Source organism: Lagopus muta, chromosome 3 (assembly GCF_023343835.1).
Source record: "Lagopus muta isolate bLagMut1 chromosome 3, bLagMut1 primary, whole genome shotgun sequence".
NCBI classification, from domain to species: Eukaryota; Metazoa; Chordata; class Aves; order Galliformes; family Phasianidae; genus Lagopus; species Lagopus muta.
In genome coordinates this window covers 22,409,025-22,429,978 of record NC_064435.1, presented here as the reverse complement: position 1 = coordinate 22,429,978, position 20,954 = coordinate 22,409,025, and the positions used below count along the sequence as shown (strand labels likewise).

At 40.1% G+C, this 20,954-nt stretch overlaps 1 protein-coding gene across 3 annotated transcripts in view; it reads left to right on the top strand.

The window, feature by feature from the left end:
- The window catches only part of CPQ (carboxypeptidase Q), a 166,875-nt gene that overhangs the window by 127,285 nt on the left and 18,636 nt on the right, over nt 1-20,954 (top strand). For all 3 annotated transcript variants that reach the window (XM_048940009.1, XM_048940008.1, XM_048940007.1), the window contains exon 7: nt 1,334-1,535. In XM_048940009.1, the coding sequence (XP_048795966.1) occupies nt 1,334-1,535 (202 nt within the window). The remainder of the gene's footprint in view (nt 1-1,333; nt 1,536-20,954) is intronic.

Here is a 20,954-nt window from a genome sequence, read left to right as displayed (position 1 = left end):
ACTGGAATGCAGGAAGCTCCATCAGAAGATAAGAAAGAACTTACTTACTGTGAAGGTGACAGAGCCCTGGAATGGGCTGCACACAGAGGCTGTGGTGCCTCCTTCTCCTCTGGAGATTTCCAAGACACACCTGGATGCTTTCCTGCAACCTGCTGTGGGGAGCTGCTGTAGCCAGGGGTTGGACTTGGTGACCTCCAGAGGTCTCTTCCGAGCCCTATGAGTCTGAGATTCCATGACGCTTAACTAAAAAGAGAAGAGTCTGGAGAAGATAGAGTATAAAACACAATTCTTGGCAGATTCTTAGAAAGAACTTTTGAAAGCTTACAGGGCCAACATTTGATATTTGCAAAATCATATTCACAGCCACTTTGCATTTGGTTTTATATCCAAAAAATGGTGATGGAATTTTGTAGTGACTCACAGGCTTGTATAACCTGCTAATGACATGAATCTGTTACTCATGAATGTCACCTTTCTCTTGTAATGATTTTCTTAAATAACTCATGACAACCATAAAAGTCTAGAATCATATCTGAGCACAGGAGTGAAACCTGCAGTCCTGTACTTGTATGAGTAAGTTCTCCCAGTCACATTCAAGACAGTCTGAAGCACAGCTTTCTTCAGTCTGACCTGGCCTCTTTCACTTTGCAGAAAATGTTCTGTAGCTCTCAAAGAGAGGTAACATTTCCTTTGTGTAAAGTCTGTAAGTACTTCATTCCAATTAGACTTTTGTGACAGAGTGCTCTGAGTGTATAAGAGGCAAATAAATGGCTCTTGGGTGCTAAGTTTTATTCTTTCAGCTAGAAAGAATTTTCCATGTATAGAAAAAGCGAACATTGTTATGCCGTTTATGCCTGAAATCGTAACATTTTATGTTTCCTGTAAGAACTTACCTTGCAAAACACTGACTTCACTTAAAACAGACATTATTCCTTTGGGTCAGGCAGAACCTTGGCATTTCAATCCTCTAGCTGAAGTCAGAGTTGACAACATGCTGTATTGAAAATAATACGATTCTGAAGAGGCAACAGCTGTTTTTGTCAAGTGGGCTGTCTTTCACAGTCTGAACAAGCTTTGCAGGCATCTAATTTTAAAGCTGACCGGTCTGCATACCCTCCCCTGTGCACCAGAATTTCTGGAGCTGCAGAGCTGAGTAGGAAGTGATTGCTGCAAGTGAAAACCGAAATAAGGTGGGAACAGCTTATCTAGATGGTATTTCATAAATCTGAAACAAATCTGAAGTTATGCTGTCACAGTTACTTGTAGAACCCAATATAAGCTGCCACTTATAATGGAAATCATAAACCAGTATGTTCTTTCCTTTCACATTTAGGAAAACATCTCTAACTTTGATATCGTCATGGAGTCTGATGAGGGCACCTTCAAGCCATCTGGGCTGGCTTTTACTGGTAATGCCAAAGCTCGTGACATCGTGAAAGAGATCATGGCTCTGCTACTGCCTATCAACGTTACAGAAGTTTATGACACTGCAGATGGAACAGACATCAATTTCTGGATGAGGGACGGAGTGCCCGGTGAGAGTACTTTGCAAAGAAAATTCCTTCTGTAATACAGTGGCACGTCAGGGGAGCGTTCCTGCAGGCTCTGGCAGCCTGATGTTTTTAAGATTGTAAGGAAGACTTCCCCTTGAGGAATAGTATTTACCACGGATAAGATGCAGAAATGTTAAAAGGTAGCCAACAAAAATAGGGCATAATTTGTATTTGAGCTTCAGTTTAATAATGGTATAGATTATGCATAGCATAAACATGCCTAAAATCTTCTTTTAGGCTTAGGGATTTACAATAATTAATCCCAGACTGGTGGTTTATAAATAGTAAACTAAGGCAGAGGGGAATTCTGCAGTGCAGAACAAATAATTTTTTCATTATTAATATTTTGACTTTGAAATATATGGCATCTTTTTACTGTTTCATATTTATACAAAGAAACAATATTTTCAAGAGATGACTCAAAAAGCATGTGGGACATTAAAGAGTGCTGAAGAGGTAAAATTCTGTGAAGTTTGATTTGGCATAGTGATTTATCTGTAATATTATATCTGTGTCCCAGTAAGGAGCAGCTTCTGCTAAAGAGGCTTGCATGCTGGCACAGAGGTATCTCCAGCAGCCCCCCTGGCCAGGACACCCCATGCTGCACAAGGTTTTGCAGGGGACAAGAGTCCCAGTTTTGCAGGAGACAAGAGCAGCCTGGGAAAAGCCTTAGTGAATTTCCGTGATAGTTTCCACGCCAGATTAATAGCATGAAGAACAAAGTTCCATAACAGTGATGCTTAAAAAATTATGGTCAGTTTTAAAATTTTAACATTTTTGCCCCTTAGTTCTTTATGACTGAAGTAGGCTGGTGCATTTCCATGCTCATTTTACCATGTGATTGGACTCTCCTAGTAGTTGATTAACTGCCTTGTGTCTTCCTTGGTCCTGTGCAGTGAGTCATACATTATATTCTTTTTATTTATGGGCAGAACTCTTTGCTTCTGGCCCATATGAGTTGCACCATGATACCATAACGTTGACTACCACGATAAATGTATGAAAATCTAATTTTCAAAGCAGAATATCTATGCTGGACAAGAAGTATGGAGGGGTACATATTGTTAAATAGCCAGAGATCTGTCTTCAGTTGGCATACAGTTTTCCAGGTGAGGTGCAAGTTGTTCAGTGCAATGACATACAACTATGACACTGCTGTGAACTCATGTTCCTAGGCTCTGCTTATGCATCTCACATGAGTATGAGCACTTTGTGATGGGTTTAGAGACTGTAAGCACTGCTGAGAAGCTGTAGCTGTGGTATGCATCATCCTCCATAGCCTGTAAGCATCCGTGTAAGGATGTGTGATCCAAAAAATGCAAGTGTATCAGAACAGGTAAGATACTGGGGACAGCATGCGAGGGATATTACAGACAGTTAACTGGGAACTTCCAGTCAGAGGGTAATAGATCACAGGAAAAGATACTAAATAAAGCAGTTCAGTGGTGTTTGATAAGAGCTCACTCTGAGGAACAGCACTCAGGAGAAGATGGAGCCCAGATCTCTCAGGATGAGGCTTTGTGGTCAGGTAAGTCTCTGGTGTCTTCAGAAGGTATAAGCTGTAAGAAACATCTCAACTTATAAGCTTGCTTTACACCTTAGTGTAAAAAATAAATACACCACTGAGTCCTCTGCATTAAAATCTGATTTTCTTTCCTATTAAAAATTTGGCATGTTAATTCATGTTAGTTTTTTTTATATATATACTGTTTGAAGTTTTGATTCATTTAACTTCCAGTTAAGCAAATAATATGGTGTTCTTACAGCATAAGTCACAGAGATACCTTTCTCCCCATTGATCCCTGATGGGAAGGATTTAACTCCACTAAAAACATTTCTGCTGCTTTGGATTGTATTTTATATTATACCAGGCAGAAGTCTACAGCATCTTGTAATCTTCACGCCTTGTCTGCAGTATTCTCACTGCTTGAATGAGTCCTTATGGTATATTATAACATTGGAACACATTGAACACTCTGTAACAGCTTTTATAATTTTGTCCGATTTAAACATGCAGTCAAGTGTTGTCACTTCATCAATTTCATTTAAATATTTTCTTGAAAGTACAGTTGTTGTCTTTCTTTCTGTAACAGTTCAAGAAAATATGCTCTACTTCTTGAACAATAAGAACAATAAGAACGGTTCTCGAGCATTTTTCTCCTTTTTAAATAGATTCTGAGATTCTCCTTTTTATGTACAATTAGAAATCTGCTCCTTCTGCTCCGTTTGGCCTGAAAGATCCACAGAGCACAAGAGTACGTGTGTTTTTCAGAGCTGTTTGTGATTGCTTCTGGGACACACGCAGTGACTCCAGCTCCTCAAACGCCGCCATTTCCAACGTTTTTATTTTTAAAGGGCATGCAATGAAGTGTCCTTAAATTTCTGTAAGAAAAAGGTGCTGTCTACTCTCAGGGAGTAAGAAAGGCCAAATGAGTTCAGAGTGCTTTGCGAGCTGTGGAATGAAGCTTAACAAATGCCCCTAAAGTACAAGCAAGGTGATCGGTGCTGAACACAGCAGTTTCATGCTTTGTGTCTGCGAGGTATTAGATATATTTCCATCAGCAGCCTTTATGTTTGATTATTTTGAGAACAGCTTAGCCCAGCAATGAGGAATGTCTGGAGCTGTGTTTTTCTAGTGATAGCCAGTTTTTAGCTACTGAAAATATTTGTATTGCATTTGTTTTGCTTTTTCGTGAAGCATAAATCAAATTGAACTTTTGTGTGTGTGTGTGGTATTGTATTTTATGCTATATTTTTACAGTTTGAGGTGGCCATTGATCCTTAGACTGCTTCTTTATTAATTACACAGTTACCTTCCTCACTTTTAAGGGATCAATTATGTATTTTTTTAATTAGACATATATCTAAACTGTTGCACATAAAGCCATTCATTTCCAACACTATGACAGTCAAGTTTGGCCAGAATTTACACACGTAGGTGTGGAGATGGTTTTGTTTTGTTTTGTTTTGTTTGCTCTTTTTTGTTTGTTTGTTTGGCTTCTGTGAATGCTTTTGCACAAATCTTGTTCACTGTCTGAAAGGGATAAAAAATCATTAAGCAAGTCCAGCTGGACCAGCACTCCGGAGGTTCTGTTTAAAAAGCAAGACATGATCATCACAGATCTGCTTCTAAAATGATTTAGACCAGTTCTTAAAGTAATAGCACTGGGGCTGGGTCAACCTTCCCTGCAAGCTTCTGGAAATTGAGAAGGGGAAATGAGGTGACTATTTGTGTTATGGTATCCAGAGAATATGAGTTCAGCTTTAGACACCAGGGGAGAAGAAAACAGGTGCTCTCCCATTTCTGCAAAGGGAATGCTGTTATAACACACAGTTTCCCGGAGAATTGGTTCAAGTTGGCTCCTCTCTGCTGGCCTTGTAGGGGAGGTTATTTGTTGCTACGGGTACTTCTGATGAGAACATTTGTCCATGACAAACTGAGCTGTATTTGAGACCAAGCTGACCCAGGACATCAAACAACCCTCAATGGAACATTTCCATTTAAAATTCAACCAGATACCTAAAGGTGAAACTCCTTTTTACAGTGTCACGCTGAACCTTGCTAGTTGTTCATGTCTCTCTGTCTCCACAGTGACAGGGACTTGCTTTTTTGGTACATTACAGGAGAGGAGAAATTATTCTTCCAGAAATGAATAAACCAGTAGCTCATCTAACTTTAATATTTCTTCAAAAATCAAAAACTCACTGCTAACCCAATCTATTTGTCATTTTCCTAGAGCTGGCAAACAAATACTGTCATATATAATTTCTCTCATTTTTATAGAACTTCTTTATTACCTTCATAAAACTTCAACAGTAAGATATGTTTTTGATCTTGGATGCTGGACTTTTATATGCAATATTTTCTTTCTTGTCACAAAAGAGGTCAAACCCTCGAGTTCCACTCCTTTTCCAGACCATGCTGTCCCTTCATCCCTTGTCCCTTCCATCAGTCAGATCACCAAGCACCATCTAATGCCTGCTTGAATGCGTGAGCTGAGCCCAGCTGTCTGCTTGGTGTCAGCTAAAGGTGTGCTTGAGGAAGCAGTGTAATGGGAAAACTCTCCGACTTGGGCCTGCCAGCTGAGTGTGGAGAGTTAGGTAGGCTCTCTGTTCTCCAGATTATTGGTGGATAGACTCTGCTAACTCTTGGCTGTGTCACTGTTTGAAAGCAATTTTCCGCTGTGATGCTTGATCCCTCAGAATACCTGTTTCATGGACTCATACAAACTTGGGCAATCTTTGGATTCAGTTTCTAAGCTCCTTTTTTTTTTTTTTTTTTTTTAATAGAATAATAAAAACTCTAAGAGAAAAAAATAAAAAAAGAGGAAAACCACACCGCAATAGGCTTAGGACTTCATAGACCTTGTGCTGAAGGGTCTTTGACTTGATTACACAGAGGTAGTGAATTTCTCCATTTGCAAAGATGGTCCTGTAAGATGAGGGAAAGAAAAATAGGTTTCCTTAAAAAATAGAGACACTAGCTATTAGTCCTTTACTTTAGTAGATAGTATTTGTGTGATTTGTGATCTCAGATGGTTAGTGCAATGTCACTTGGAGAGCCCAGTCTTTTCATCAAGTGACTCACAGAAGTGTAATGGCTCCTGCTACTCAATGAGCAAACAGTTAAACAAAACTCTTAAACCCTACTCACAAAACCAACTTTACACACTGTATCCAATAATTTTCATAATTTTAGTTGCTTCAGAGGTGCCTCATTTCTGTGCTTGCAGAGTTTCCAGGTGTTGACACACACCAACAGCACCAGTTGCCAGCCACCAGGTGCCTGGTTTGCTTCTTTGTGGAAATGAGGTGTAAAGGACGTCAGCTGTGCACCCATGGCATCCCCAGATCTTGATCTCATTAAGTATGAGTTAGGTATATCAGTAGTATTATATGATAATTAGCAAAATCATATTGCTTTTTCTAGGTCATTTGTTTCCTTTTAAATATTCTATCATTTTAAGGGAAATATGGTGAATGAATATGTTCCTCTGCAGAAGTCAAAGTTTCTGCAACTTGGGAGGTATTAAATTAAACCAGTATGCTAAGAGAACAATTTTAATTGCTTAGCACTTAAAGAACCTACTATACAGGCTGCAGCTACTAGAGCCATTTAAAATCTTGATTGAAGTTTGAACTGTGTGTATTAATCTGTACAATAATTCATCTATTCGCAAATTTATCATTGTTCCATAAAAATAGGCTTTTGAAATTAGAAATAGCTCTAGAGTAATTAAAGGAATTTAATATGCTGTAAATTTTTATGAAGGTGAATACCTTAAAATGCTCGTAGTTTAGCATAATATCTCAGTTACATTAGCCTCTCATATGACCTTGTCTGCTTTTAGTAACATTAATAAAGTCTTTAAGGCTAATAATTTAATGAAAGGACTAGTCTGTAGATTATGGTATGTTTTCTTATTAGTTGTGCTATTTGACTACCAGACAGGCTCAATCGTACTTTGCATACATTTCTTTTCACCTTTGTTCTTCTTGGACATGTCTTGTTTTGGCATATTGCAGTATTGAACTACTTCTAGTAATTAGCCAAAAGCATCAGAATTATAATTTTTTTTGTTTGGTGTAGAATAGACCAAAGACGTGCAAATGTTCAGCAGGAACATTTGGCTGGTGGCTGGTGACAGGACAAAGAACTGTCCCTGAATGCAAATTTTAATAGTAGTTTTAACAGGGCTCCTATAATATGCTTCTCATTAGAGCATGTACATTTCTAATATGAGAGCACAGAATGATTCTGTCAGATAAAAAATAATGTGTCATTTTTGGGGCAAAATATTTCATGATTGCAGCAAATACATGAAAACTGCTCATTCACATTCATTTTGCCACAAATGAAGGCTACTTCTAAATTAACTTTCTGAAGTCTACTTTAACTGTGAGTTCCTACAGTTCAGCTAATAAGTTTTTGAGTCAGAAAATGCAGCTGGGAGAGCAGTGTCCCTTCTCCTACCCAAAGATCAGGTTCGTGACTACCTGAGGAATCTGAACTTCCACAAGTCTGTGGGTTTCAATGACATGCATTCCCAGATTCCCTAGGGAATTGGCTAACATAGTTGCTAAGCCACTCTCAAGATATTTGAAAAGTCGTGGAGGTCAGGTGAAGTTCCTGCATACTGGAAAAATGACACATGGAACTACCGACTTCTCAGCCTCACCTCAGTGTGGAGGAGGATAATGGAGCAGGTCCTCATGGAAGCAATGCTCAGACGTATGGAAGAGAGGGATGTGTTATGGGATAACCAGCATGGCTTCACCAATGGCAGGACTTTCCTGGCCAACATCGTAGCTTTCTGTAATGGTGTAACTGCATCAATGGAAAAAGGAAGAGCTACTGATGTAGTCTAACTGGACTTTGACACGGTCCCTCACAACATCCTTCTCTCCACATTGGAAAGATATGGATTTGATGAGTGGACTGTTCAGTGGACAAGGAAATGGTTTGAGATCATACCCAGAGAGTGGTAGTCAATGGCTCAGTGTCCAGATGGAGATTGGTGACAGGTGGTGTCCCTCAGAGATCAGTATTCTTTAATATCTTCACCAATTATATAAACACTGGGATTGAGTGCACCCACTGCAAGTTTGTGTGTGACACCAAATTGTGCGTTTCGTTTGATGCCATCCAGAAAGACCTAGGCATACTTGAGCAGTGAGCCTATGTGAACTTCATGAGGTTCAACAAATACAAGTGCAACGTGAGACACGTGGGTGGTGGCAACCCCTGCTATCGGAACAGGCTGGGGGATGTAAGGATGGAGCACAGCCCTGCCAAAAAGGACCCGTGGGTATTCATGGATGGCAAGCTGTCTGTGAGGCAGCTTGCAGCCCAAAAAGCTAGCCATATCCTGGGCTGCATCAAAAGAAGCTTGGTGGGCAGGATGACGGAGGTGATCCTCTATGCTGCTGGGACCTCACCTGGAGTACTGCATCCAGATACGGAGTCTTCAGTATAGGAGAGATGTGGATCTCTTGGAGCACATCCAGAGGAGGGCCACAAAAATGATTCAAGGGTGGAACACCTCTCCTATGAGGACAGGCTGAGAGAGCTGGGGCTGTTCAGCGTGGAGAAGAGAAGGCTCTGGGTAGATCCGAGAGTGGGCTTTCAGTATCTGAGGGGAGGCTATAAGAAAGATGGGGCCATACTCTTTAGCAGGACAAGGAGAAATGGTTTCAAACTAAAACATTTAGATTTAAATCGGGCATAAGAAGACTATTATACGTTAAGGGCAGTGAGGCACTGGAACAGGTTGCCCAGAGGGGTGGTGGATGCTCCATCCTGGGAGGCGTTCAAGGTCAGGGTGGATGGCACTCTGAGCAACCTGATCTAGCAGTTGTCCCTGTTCATTGCAGGGGAGTTGGACCAGATGACCTTTAAAGCTCCCTTCCAACTCAAAGGATTCCATGATTCTATGATTCTAAAAGTAATTTATTTGAGACTGATAGGAATATTCTGAAATGTCAGGACCAGCAAGGGTGATTGCAGCTATTACTAGCAGACAGTAGTGGTTTACTGTGTGCAATATTAGTGACATTTTGGTCAGAGCAAGATCACAAAGGAACTGCAGGAAGATCTGAAAGTCTGGAAACTGTACCTTACATTGTGAAGCTGGAGATGTTAGAATCTTTTTCAGTTAATGGAAAGGTATGGTTTTCAGTTTATGTAAAGGGATGACTCAAGCACAGCATATAAATTAGGCTGGAAAGAGATTTTTCATTAGAAAAAATGTATGTTTTTGCCTTGTTTTATAAAATAGTTCATTAGTGATTCAGTCTGTGAGACCCCCAGGTAATTCCAAGTAGATGAAAGCAAGCACCTTCTTGCAGTAAGTTTAGTTAGCTACAAAAGCAACTTGCATTCTTGCTGAATTCTACATCGTTTTGAATGTGTAAAACAAGACTTGAACGTCCTTCAAAAAGTAAAGGGTAATTCAAGCAGGAGGAATGGGTCTGATGCAGTAGTTACAAGGTGAGGTTCTGTGCCATGTGTTATTCAGAAGATCTGATTAGATGGTAACGGGTCTCGCTGGCCTTAAAAAATCTATGAATCTGCCAGTAAATTTTAGAAGCATTTTTCATCAGCTAATGCCTCCTTCCCATTTAATTCTCATCTACTTCAAGCAGAGTAGATTTTTCAGTATCACAAGTTCTTGTCTTTAGTTTGAACAGCATTTAGGTAGTTTTAACTACGATTAAAAATACAGAATTATTGTTAACTTGCCAATCTCAGAGGAAATTTGAACTCCGAAATCAAAAGTATTTGCTAAGCTTTACCCTACAAAGCTTAAAAGCTTGATTTTTTTTTCTTTTCTATTTCTAGTTATTATCTTTTTTCAGCGCCTGTGATGCATTTTATTTGAGAATGTTTTCTTGGTTGTCATAAGCTATAAATTGCTGCATTCTGGCTTGGCAGCTGATAATACTGTATTTATCATTCAAAAAATTGAGACAAGGCAACTTTGAAATTATGTTATATGAATGTTACAGTACATCAGTTTGAAGCTCTGACATTTTGCTTGGCTTTTATAAATCTATAAGAAGTAAATTTTTCCTCTGCATTCAACACTTTTCAAATACTAAGAAATGTCATTAATGAAAAGCAAAAATAAAGTGTTTCAAACAAAAGCATAAATTGTAATGATTCCTGCACTTTTTGGCTCATGGGCTTCTTAAGGATATTTTATCACTGTTGAGTCTGTAAATATCAGAGTGACTGATTTTAGTTCCTAGTTTTAGATGTATGCTCTTTCGAAAAGTTACAAGAAAGAGGTTGAGGTAAATGACCCCATTATTATCTGTGCTCCTTATCAAAGCACACACAGTTCCAAAATGTTTCAGAAACCATCAATGAGTTTGTGCCTGGCACCCACCTTTTTTAGTAGGAGAAGATGCTTTTTCTCAGAAAAGAAATGCTGCAAAGATCTGACTGAGAATCTCATTTGGATCTGGGGTGTGGTTGGTTTTTTTCTGGCTGTGCCTCTGAGAGGCATTTTAATCCTCTATTGTTTACTGCTTAGGAAAGCTGAATTCTATTTCTGTGGGTGGGAATATTCTTTTCATATGGAAGCGTTTGCCATTTGTTGATCCTAAAAAATCAAGTGTCCTACATTAGTGCACAGAGCTCAGTGTTAACATGTTAAATATGCAGCTTGGAAGTACAAGTTACTTTAAGCCTTATTCCTAGAACTGTTCTCGATTTCACTGAAGCTCAAGGAAATAATGAAGTAAATAGGAAAAAAAAAAAAGACTTTAATTTGTATTCTGTAAGGAAGTTGGAGATGGAAATATGTTTGCCAGTGGAAAAGTGTGGAAGTTAACTATGATTCTGCCCAATTTTTTTCCTTTCTGGAATTTGATGATGAAGAATTAGATAGGCTCACGAGCTGGAAATGTGGGGAGATTTCTAACCAAATGTGCAACAATTCAGAATGGCTCAGCGGCAGTTCATTTAATTCCTGGAAAACAAACTGTAATGGCATCAGCATTAAAAACTGGATAAAAATAAACTGTTCAGTAGCTGAGCTCTCCAGCAAGACCATTTGTAAGCTACTCCTGATGGGAAGGGCACAGGTTAAAAGGATTAAGATTTGCCTTACAGCTTTCAAGTTGTTTCCTACATGAAGTCATGTGATGTTTGCAATATGATTCTTTAGGGATTAGTACATCCTCAGCTACTCAGTTTTCATTGATGGTTTGGAATCAAGTTTAAAATCACAACTTATTTGAAAAACGTACAAAACAGAGCTGATGTAAACACTGTTGGGATGATGAGAACAAGCTGATCATCTGGACATGGCTTTCTTTTTAGAAGCCCTTTTTTTTTTAATTTCTTTTTTTCACTTTGTAAAATGAGCTCAACCTAATCCAAGGTGACCTTATTTGATGTCTGCTATAAGAAAGAGAGGAATTTCCTTCTGCATGTGCCTCCTTTTTCATTGCTCATGGAGGTATCCCAGAGGACTAGCTTAGAGTAGGTAAAAGATGTACAGGCCATTGAAGACAGATGAGAAGAACCTCAGCCAAAGAGAATTTTCATAGTTCTTTTGGTTGAGTTGGACTTCTGGAAGTTACCTTCTTCCCCAAGCAGGAATATTTTCAAGGCTAGATAATGTTGCTCAGGGCCTTGTCCAGAGCTTCTTTTTGTCTGTAAGCAGCAATAAAGAGCAAGGAATCCACATTACCTTCCTTAATACTTTAGCTAGTGTATCTTCTGCTGGAATCATCATCTTCTGTAATTAATTCGGCCCAAAAATAGTTTTACCTGGTCAAATGTATTGGGAGCTTCCTAGAGATGTATTTTAGGGACACAGAAACAAATCTGTTAGCAAGGAAAAAGTGTGCACCTAAATATGAGCAGCAAATATGCAAATTCTCCCCGCAAAGAGCCAGAAAACCTAATTAAGAGCTATTATCCATCAGGACCACTCTGTCCAAGGCTCTTGGCTATTTGCAGCGCCAGTGACAGAGCACATTCTCAATCACCATGTAGCACTTGGAAGTCCACCAAAGGAAATCGGCATTTTTCCTGTTGCTTAGCTGGCTAAACTGGATTTTAAAACAGTTCAGTTCTACTGACTGTGTTAAATGTGAGCAATGACCTTCTGGGACAGCAGAACTTTTGTAGTGGTGGCTGGTGTTATTTAAGAAAGCTAAAGTAAAGAAATAGCTGAAAGCAAGGAGTCTCAAACTCTGGACTCCAGACTCCTGAGGGATTGTGGATTGCTCCTGAAACTTCAACTGCAACAGGGAGGAGAACAAGTTTATTGTCAAGGGGCTTGATTATCCATCTGTTGTTGGTAGGGATCATCCGTGTGTTAGAAAATGTGTATGGATATTAAAATTGTAAGCAGTTGAAAGCCATTGATGTGGCATTGTGGAGAGGAACAAAAGTTTAGTAGCTTGGTTTCCCAAAGGCTAGATTCTCCATCTCTACAAGCAGAGACACAAAGGTTTGAAGCACTGGCCTTCTGAGATATCTTGGATTCCCTCAGGGTGTGTAATGTGCAAATACATCGTTGGCTGGAAGCTGCTGGGTGTAACATACAAAAGTAAATAGCTACAACACTGAAAAACTGAAACAGTGTTTGTTTGTTTGTTTGTTTGTTTTGGGGAAATAATTTACTGTGAAGAAATTGGCTGGACCCATGCTGGAGTTCAAACTGGTGATCTCTTTCTCTGACTGTATCTTTTTCTCCGTCTTCCCTTCCTCCATCTCTCTCTTTTGTTTCTTTTTCCTTTGTAAAGGTATTTTGTTATTTGTAAAGGTACTTTGTTAAGTAATGCAAAGTTTCAGTTTCTTAGAAAGTCATATAATTTAGCTGCACATCCTAAATAGATATAGTTGTAAGAGTGCCGATACTTTAAAAATAATTGCAGTACAGTTCTCATTCAAATTGATGGTTGTGTCTGGACCTTGAGTGCCAGTTTCATGTTAATCTAACCAGGGGGATTTTGCAAATCTGGTCACCCATCTCTCCCTTCACAGGCAGAATGTGACAACCACCAAACTGGTTCCAGGCTTTCTGCAACTGGCCTGATGAGTCTTAAGGCAAACATAAATAAATAAAAGAATGTGAGAGATGTATATGAACAGCACAGGGAAGGTGAATATTCATCCTCTGTAATATTGTTTTATAGATGATGCTTCATTATATTACAAAGAGCAACTATTCACCTTTTCTTATGCAGTTGAAGGATCAGGATGTCAGCACCAACTAGAGGGCAGACACCAGACAAGATAACTTCTCTAGGCAGTGCATATTTGAAAGGAGGAGATCAGCACCAGAAGATGTTTGGGAAACCAGAATTAAACATAAATTTAAAAAGGATGGATTACTGAAAGGGAGAAAGTCCCAGCAAGGGCTGTTGAACACAGTGATAGGAATGCAACCTCTCTTTCAAAAAAGCCCTTAAGCTGCAGATGGCTGGGCAGCTAGGCTGAAGGTTCTGGTTCTCCTCTTCCTTCTCACAGCATTGGCTGCTGCCAGAGGCAGGGTAGCAGGCTAGTTGAAACTTTGCTCTTTTTTTCCCAGTTGACTCTTCTTGTGTTCTAAGTAATGCTAGCCTGCATGTAGGTGAAATAGTGCTAAGTAGTCTGGCTAATCATGCACAGCACTCTGTATAGTCTCAGGCCTTTTAGATCCAGGTCTGTGCTGGATGTTATTTAGGGTGTTAGCATATAATTGTGCTGCAGCCTTTCCTCTGAGCCTTGTCTCCATACAGTATGAACCTGAGACTCCCCTTCCACAACCAGGTGTCTTCAGGCTCAAGGTGCAGGAGCTGGCCCAAGCTGAGGGGCAGGTAGAGGCAGATGAGAAGAAGAAAGGGGAGAGGGATGATGATGTAGCTGGGGCAGTGCTGTATGGATTATTAGGCCTGCGGCTTTGCAGTCTGACTGCTTTCAAATGAAAGCATTTTTTTAGTTTGTTCCAGGTTTAAGCCAGAGATAAACAGGAAATTAATGATACCAGTGCCATTATTGACTCCTTCCTTATTATTTCTGTTCTGTGCTTTAAAAATGTTAACCTAACCTGCAAGCAGATGAGACAGTGCACAGCAGACCTTCAGAATTACTGGGACTCTGAAATAAGCTGCATGTGTTTGAAATACTAAAAAAGCTGTTAGTATCTTTCCATTTGTGTTTCAGAGCAGAATTAAGGACCCCTGTACATGATACAGATGTCACCAAAAGAAGGCTGCACGCTGTTGTTTTTCTTGCACTCAGACCCTACCTGGTGCATCCCACAGACTAACTCAGGCCATTTGTCACAGCGATGGACCCCCTGGAGACACCAGGAAGCCCTGCACAAGCTGCAGTTTGTACCTTCCTCGTTTGTACAATTTTCAGATAAGCCACAGTGCATAATCCTTTTGTCATCTGTTCTCAGCCTATACACATGTATGGGGCTGCTGAATCACGGCCTGAACCTCTGATTGATCACTTGAGGCAAGCAGTGAGTCAGCCATGGGAACACAGGAGAAGGCAATTCACCTGTGCTGCAGGAAGGGGTGGAGACTGGCTGCACCTCTCCTAAACCCATGTAAGAGCTGGCTACCAGTGGGGAAGGATCTCTTCTGGAGATCTACTCCACCAGAATTTCCCACATGAGCTCAGGATAGGGTGAGTGTCCTTCTTTTCTGCTCTAATATAATAGCTACATAAGCCAAACTCTTGGATATTCTATATAATCTGTATATTCATTGATTGTACAACATAGCATGCTACAGAAAAATAGCAGTCACAGATCACTAAAATCCCTGAGACTGCCAAAACTGAGGTTAATTCCTGGGGTGTGTTTTTTCCCTATAGAAAAGCTATAGGACGCTCCTAAGCTATGGCTGCTGCCATCCTTGAGATCTAGGTGTGCACCAGCATTGCTCTCCAACTTATAATTGATGGGAGCAGGAAGGAGAGTGGCTTTGACAGGGCTGCTCCAGCTCTCACAGTGCCAGGGCTGTAGAACCACAGGCTGGATATCTCAGGACTTTGAAGGGATCATCACATGTCATGTGTTGCGCAAATGTCTTATGCCTTCTCTTCCATGTAGGTTCTCTTTTGATCAGACAAGTAAGTTCCAGGAAATCCATTAATTGTCATACAACTTTGAGACACATTTTTTGTGAACGTTACCTTGGTGCTTTTAAAAACCACTGTTATTTCTCTCAGTACAATCAACCTAGAGTCAACTTCATGTTACTCTTACTTGCCCCAGAGATGTGACTTCAGGTTTCTGATAGCTGTCAAGTGGGACGGGGCTATGTGTGGGACCTGTGTCTCTGACACTTACGTCCCTCTGTCAGAAATCTTCAAGGCTTATCTAAGAGAAGAAGCTTTTCTGTAATAACCTAATGAGGCTGTGTGTTCCTGTGGAAGCCAGCAGGACCCCAGCTTCACCCTGTGCCTTGGGCTGAGGCTGTTCTCTGGAGCAGCTGTGTCGTGGTTCTGCCTCCCCCAGCTGTGAGCTCCTTCCTGTCTGTAACCCGGACTCCTGCTCATAGCTCCCTTCCCAGGCTCTCTGCATCATCTGCTTTCCTTCTGCTCTTCCTTCTGCATCAGCAAGTCATGCAAAGGAAAACCCACATTACTGTTTTGGTGTTCTGTTTAACTTTGGTTCAGTGGAGAGAAAGTGGAGCATCCTTTGTGCAGAAGAGAAATAGGGCAGCCTTCAATGCGCATCCCCTTCATGGATATTGTCATTCCAGGCGTTTGCTTCTTGTGCTTCTTTTCTCTGGCCTTGATTTGTAGTGCATTTTAAATTTACTGATACATAAAGAAGTGTGATTGTTCTTCCACTGTTCAAGAAAAGGACTTTTGGCTGCTCCATTCACAGATTGCTTCTAAGGCACTCTGGATGCTTCTTTTAATTCCAGTTAAGCCTTGGACTCTTGGTACACAGCACAAGACAGAATCTAATTATTGAAATAATTATTATTGCCTTCTGTGCCTCATTGTGGTTTTTAAAACCCTGAGCCACATTTGGAGTCCCAGCTCTGGTCCCTGCTGACATCAACGGGCAGTGATTGCAGTCTGTCAGCCCAGGAACAACGTGACTGCACTTACCTACAATGAGTTACTCATTTAAAATTGTCCTGGTGTATTTTTGACTCTGAAAAGAATATATGACAGCAGAAAGCTTTCCACTCTTCAATTTGTGCATTGTGATTTCAGTGGCTGCTTCTTTGAGGAGATGGTATGTCTGGCAATTTAAAAGTGAAGATATAGAAGATACTAATAAGAAGATATTAAGTGTCATCTTAAGCATTAAAAGTTTTTCATTCAGACGTTATTTATATGCACCACCTTTAGTTCTAGCCTCACTGAATCCTTATTACCATTCTTTTAGTCTGTGCTGAGAACTATGAGGGCTGCTCTGAAAGTAGTGCCGCCTCCTTCATGATGTTGGCCCATGACATCAGAGGCAGATGTTGGTGGTATGACATAGAGGTTGAACCTTCCCACTAACATTGCATTACGTGGTGTTGCCGTGTGACAGATGGCAGCAGGGGGACAGTCAGCAAAATGGTCTCCGATGTGGAAGGGCGTATGAAGAAAAGATGTGCCACTGAATTCCTCCATGTGGAAAAGATTGCATGCATTGACATTCATCAACACTTTGTGCACTTCATAGAGACCAAACAGTGCATGTGAGCACAGTGAGGCACTGGGTGGTGCATATCAACACTGGTGAAATGAAAAACAAGCCACCTTTCAGATGGCTGTGCATAGCTGTCACACCATAAAATGAAGAGTGTTTCGATCAGTTCTTCAGCACAAATTAGCAGATTACAAGCAATGCTTTCATGCTTTGGAAACAATTATGGCAACACTGGAATATTACAAAGTTTGTTCCCAGTGGGTCCCACGAATGCACACACAGGAATAGAAGAAGCACCGTATGCAAGTCCTGTCAGAATCTATTGAACCAATGTGAGGCTGAAGGTTACAGTTTCCTGGATCACATCATTAATGGTGATGAGATGTGGTGTCGTCTCGACAAGCCAGATTCAAAACAGAAGTCTGCAGAGTGGCAATGTGAGTTCCCTATCAAAGAAAAATTTCAAGATTCAGCCCTCAGCAGGAGCTTGTTTTGTAGCAGTGTTTTGTAGCTGAGAGTTTGCTCTTTCAAATAGCATTATTGTGCTCTATCTGTTGTAATTTCCATGGGAGTAAATAGTTTGGCTCCTGAAAGGTTTTATATTATGTGTGGGTTAGTGTACGTATTTGCTGTGTTTAAAGATGTTTTCAATATATGTATTTGGACAGGAAACAAATTTTCATATCTCCTCTTTTCCAGTGAAACCAGAATGTTTTGAACTTTTCTGCATTCTCAGCCTTTTCTTAGTGGTTAAATTAGAATAGCAAATGTTTTAATTGGTTGTAAAGGTGTATATGAGTAGAATAATCAAAAGGTTGACCAAGAAGGTGAGGCCAGAGATCCAAATCCATCATGTCTGGATTTAACATCCAAGCGTCTGTCAAATTGGAATCTGGTTATGAAAGGTTGAATGTGGGGAGCATGTCTTTCTCCTGTGTAAGGCAAGTATGGCAATGTGGATATTAAGATTTTTTTATTTAGGAACTGTACGATAGCTTTCTCTATTAAACTAATTACAGTCATTTAGAAATCATCTTGCATAGTCCACGTAACTGGTTCTAGGCTGCTACCAACCCTCATTGCTGGCTCTTTTGCCCTGCTGCATCAGGCTATAGATAGTTTTTGAGCACCACACCAATAAAAAGCTTTACAAGAGGGCATTTGCCCTGATTTCTTTGACTTAAACTCAAATCCAAGTTGCTTCTATTTATACAACTGTAAACACTGCTCTGAGTTTTAGGACAGTCACACTATATCAGAAGAGTGGCAGGGAGAGTTTGAACTAATAAACTAAGTTTACTTAGTATTGCACAAAGGCAGCCTTATCAAATTATCCACATTTGTTGCATCATATATAAAAAGTGCCATTTGGAGCTGCTCACGCAATTTCAGCAAAAGCTGCACTGAGCAACATTAGCATATAATTTAAAATGAGGCCTTGGACATTTTTACTCCCTAATGATAAAAAAAAATATGTATTGATTCTTGATTTGTGCAATAATGTGATTGCAATGGAGATAATCGGATCATATCTGGTGGAGGATTTCGAAGGAGCACACACAGCTCAGCATCCGGGGTGGCAGGATACACGAGTGCCATCTTCTGCTTCTGGAAAGTTTCACCCATACAGTTTTCTGTTTTACATGGGGCTTTCCCCATGTAGATTTCATTTGAATAAATAAAGTGAAATGAAATGACAAATTAGTAAGGAAAAAAATGGCATATTCATCATGTGTGGCACAGAGAAAGCAGTACACCTCTCTTTAATGCAGATGATATTTTCATTTACTGATGGGATTGAGGTTCTGTCAATGAAAGGAAGTAACCTTACAACTTAACATTAATTATCAGCATCTCATAGTGATCTTCCTGAGCTTTGTCACTGATCTTTTAATATATCTGCATCGTGACAAGTGACTCAGCTTTTTTGTGCTATAGTAAAACAGCTTTTCACATCAACTCAAATTTACAGGCAGAAAGAATGTTGCTAGAGAGATGGCTTTATTTACTCTGTGTTTTTCTGACAGTGCTGTGTGGATTAGTCAGAGTCCACATCCAGTTATGTGATACACTGCAGAGTCTGAGCAGGTCTTGGTATTTTCTGTCCTTCCCATCTTTAAAGCACAAGCATCCTTCAGTTCCACCTTTTCTGTAGGGAGCCCTGTGTCTCTTCAGATGATATGAAAACAGAGGTTCTGTAATTGCAGCCAACAGTGTCCTAGTGGCTGTCTTGATTGTACCTTAACTCCTTGGGGGTTAAAGTATGTTTGTTCTTTTCAGCTTTGCTGCAAAAAAACCCCAAAAATTATTAAGAACATAGAAATATTGGTTTCAGTCTTTTTCTTTTTTCGTGCTGCTTTTTGTTCACAGCCCATAGAACACCACCATCTGCATATCATAATGGGGAGAATTAGTAGAACTTTGTTTTAGAAAGGGCACGCAACCACAGATCTGAACTACCCTGAACCTTGAGATAAGATCAGAGCTGAACTTTGTTTCAAGTACCTCTCTGTTTTTCTATTAATAATAAACTAGTTACATATACACTGGTTTGTAGATCAGATGAAAGAGATATTTCATCATCAATATCTGGAGCATCTAACATTTATTAGGAAATAGCTTATATTGGTTTAATTCCATAGTATGCATTAATCAGTAACACTAGATATAATTAAGCATGTTTTGTTGTAGTCACAGTATTCTACCAGCTGTGTCTCACTGTTCTGCATCTAAAATCCACATCCCCTTCAAGTGTTTGAAGTTTCAATAGAGTATGGCAGCAACTCTAGGCAGTAAAATACATCGCTTATCCTGCTGCTGTGATTGTATAAATATGCAGTTGTTTTTAACTCGTGGTTTGCTTAAAATGTGTTTTCCTTGCAGCAGGGGTGATCATTTTTCTCCATGACTTCTTCATCACCAGGCTAGTTGCTAAAAGGCTTTGGTCACCATATGGACAGAGGACAGTTCTGCTAAGCCAGGTGCTTTGAATTTTGCATTCCTAAGAGTTAGCAAATTGCTAGAGTCCCTGCAGGAAGTCTGTGACTAAGCATCCAGTTGTGTTTGTGTCCAGCAGAGATTAGAGTCTTCAAGGGAAAGCTGGATGTTTTTTCTGAATCCGGCACCTCCTCTGGGAAAGCAGTCCTAAAGACTTGTATTAAACTGGGCTGCAAATTTGGCTTAGGTAAAACCTGCATTATATGTGAAATACAAGGAAGCTTCTTAAAGTGATTGAAAATATGAATACATATGGTTACTGCAGAAACACATGCTGAAATAAGCCCCGATACATGGCTCATTCCTCTGGTTCCAGCTCACCACATCAGAGTTTTAACATATCCCAGGAAGTGCATGTTTCCTCCGAATGCCTGGGGGTCTTTGGAAGTTCGTAGCGCAGACTTTTCTCTGTGGAAAATATCTGCTGCTCAGCACAGCAAGCTCCTTGGCTAGTGGAGGGTGCTGTAGAAATACATTAACACTTTGAGTTTCTAAGCAAGTCCATAGCATCAACACCGTGGAACAGTTATACAGTGAGTATAGGAATATATAGAAATGCATTGGACTGGGGAAGGTGGTTCACATGGGTCCCAGTCTTACAAAGTACTTCACTTAGCCCTCGTGTGCACTATTTAAAGCCTTATCAGTAAATTACATGCTCAAACTTTAACTGCTTTACTGAGCTGAGGCATAAATAAGTGCATGAAGACAAATTCTAGAGTAGAGAAATTGTCAATTTTGCAATGACTTTCATCCATCTTAAGTAGTGTTTTAAAGAGAATTCAAACATCAGTTCTAAAAATACCAGCTTTAAGTAGTCTCCGTGTAACGTAGATGGTCACATAGCTCATTTTAAACGAAGCACTAATAAAATAAACTGCATTTAAATATACTGATGGTATTTTTACAATTAATACAGGTATATAATATTAAATTGAAAGCCCTGCCTAAGTAAGGATCTGCAAATCATTGAGCCAGGGTGGTAAAAAAAAAAAAGCCAAGAGAAGGGGAGACCTCGTAGCAGCATTCCAGTATCTAAAGGGGCCTACAGTAAAGCTGGAGGGGGACTCTATCAGAGACCGTAGAGGCAGGAAAAGGAGTGATGTCTTTAAAGTATAAGAGGATAGGTTTAGATTAGATACTAGGAAGAAATTCTTCACTATGAGGGCAGCAAGGCCCTGGCACAGGCTGCCAAGAGCACTGTGGATGCCACATCCCTGACCCTGGGCAGATTGATCTGCTGGGGCAGCCCTGCCCATGGCAGGGGGTTGAAATTAAATGGGCTCTA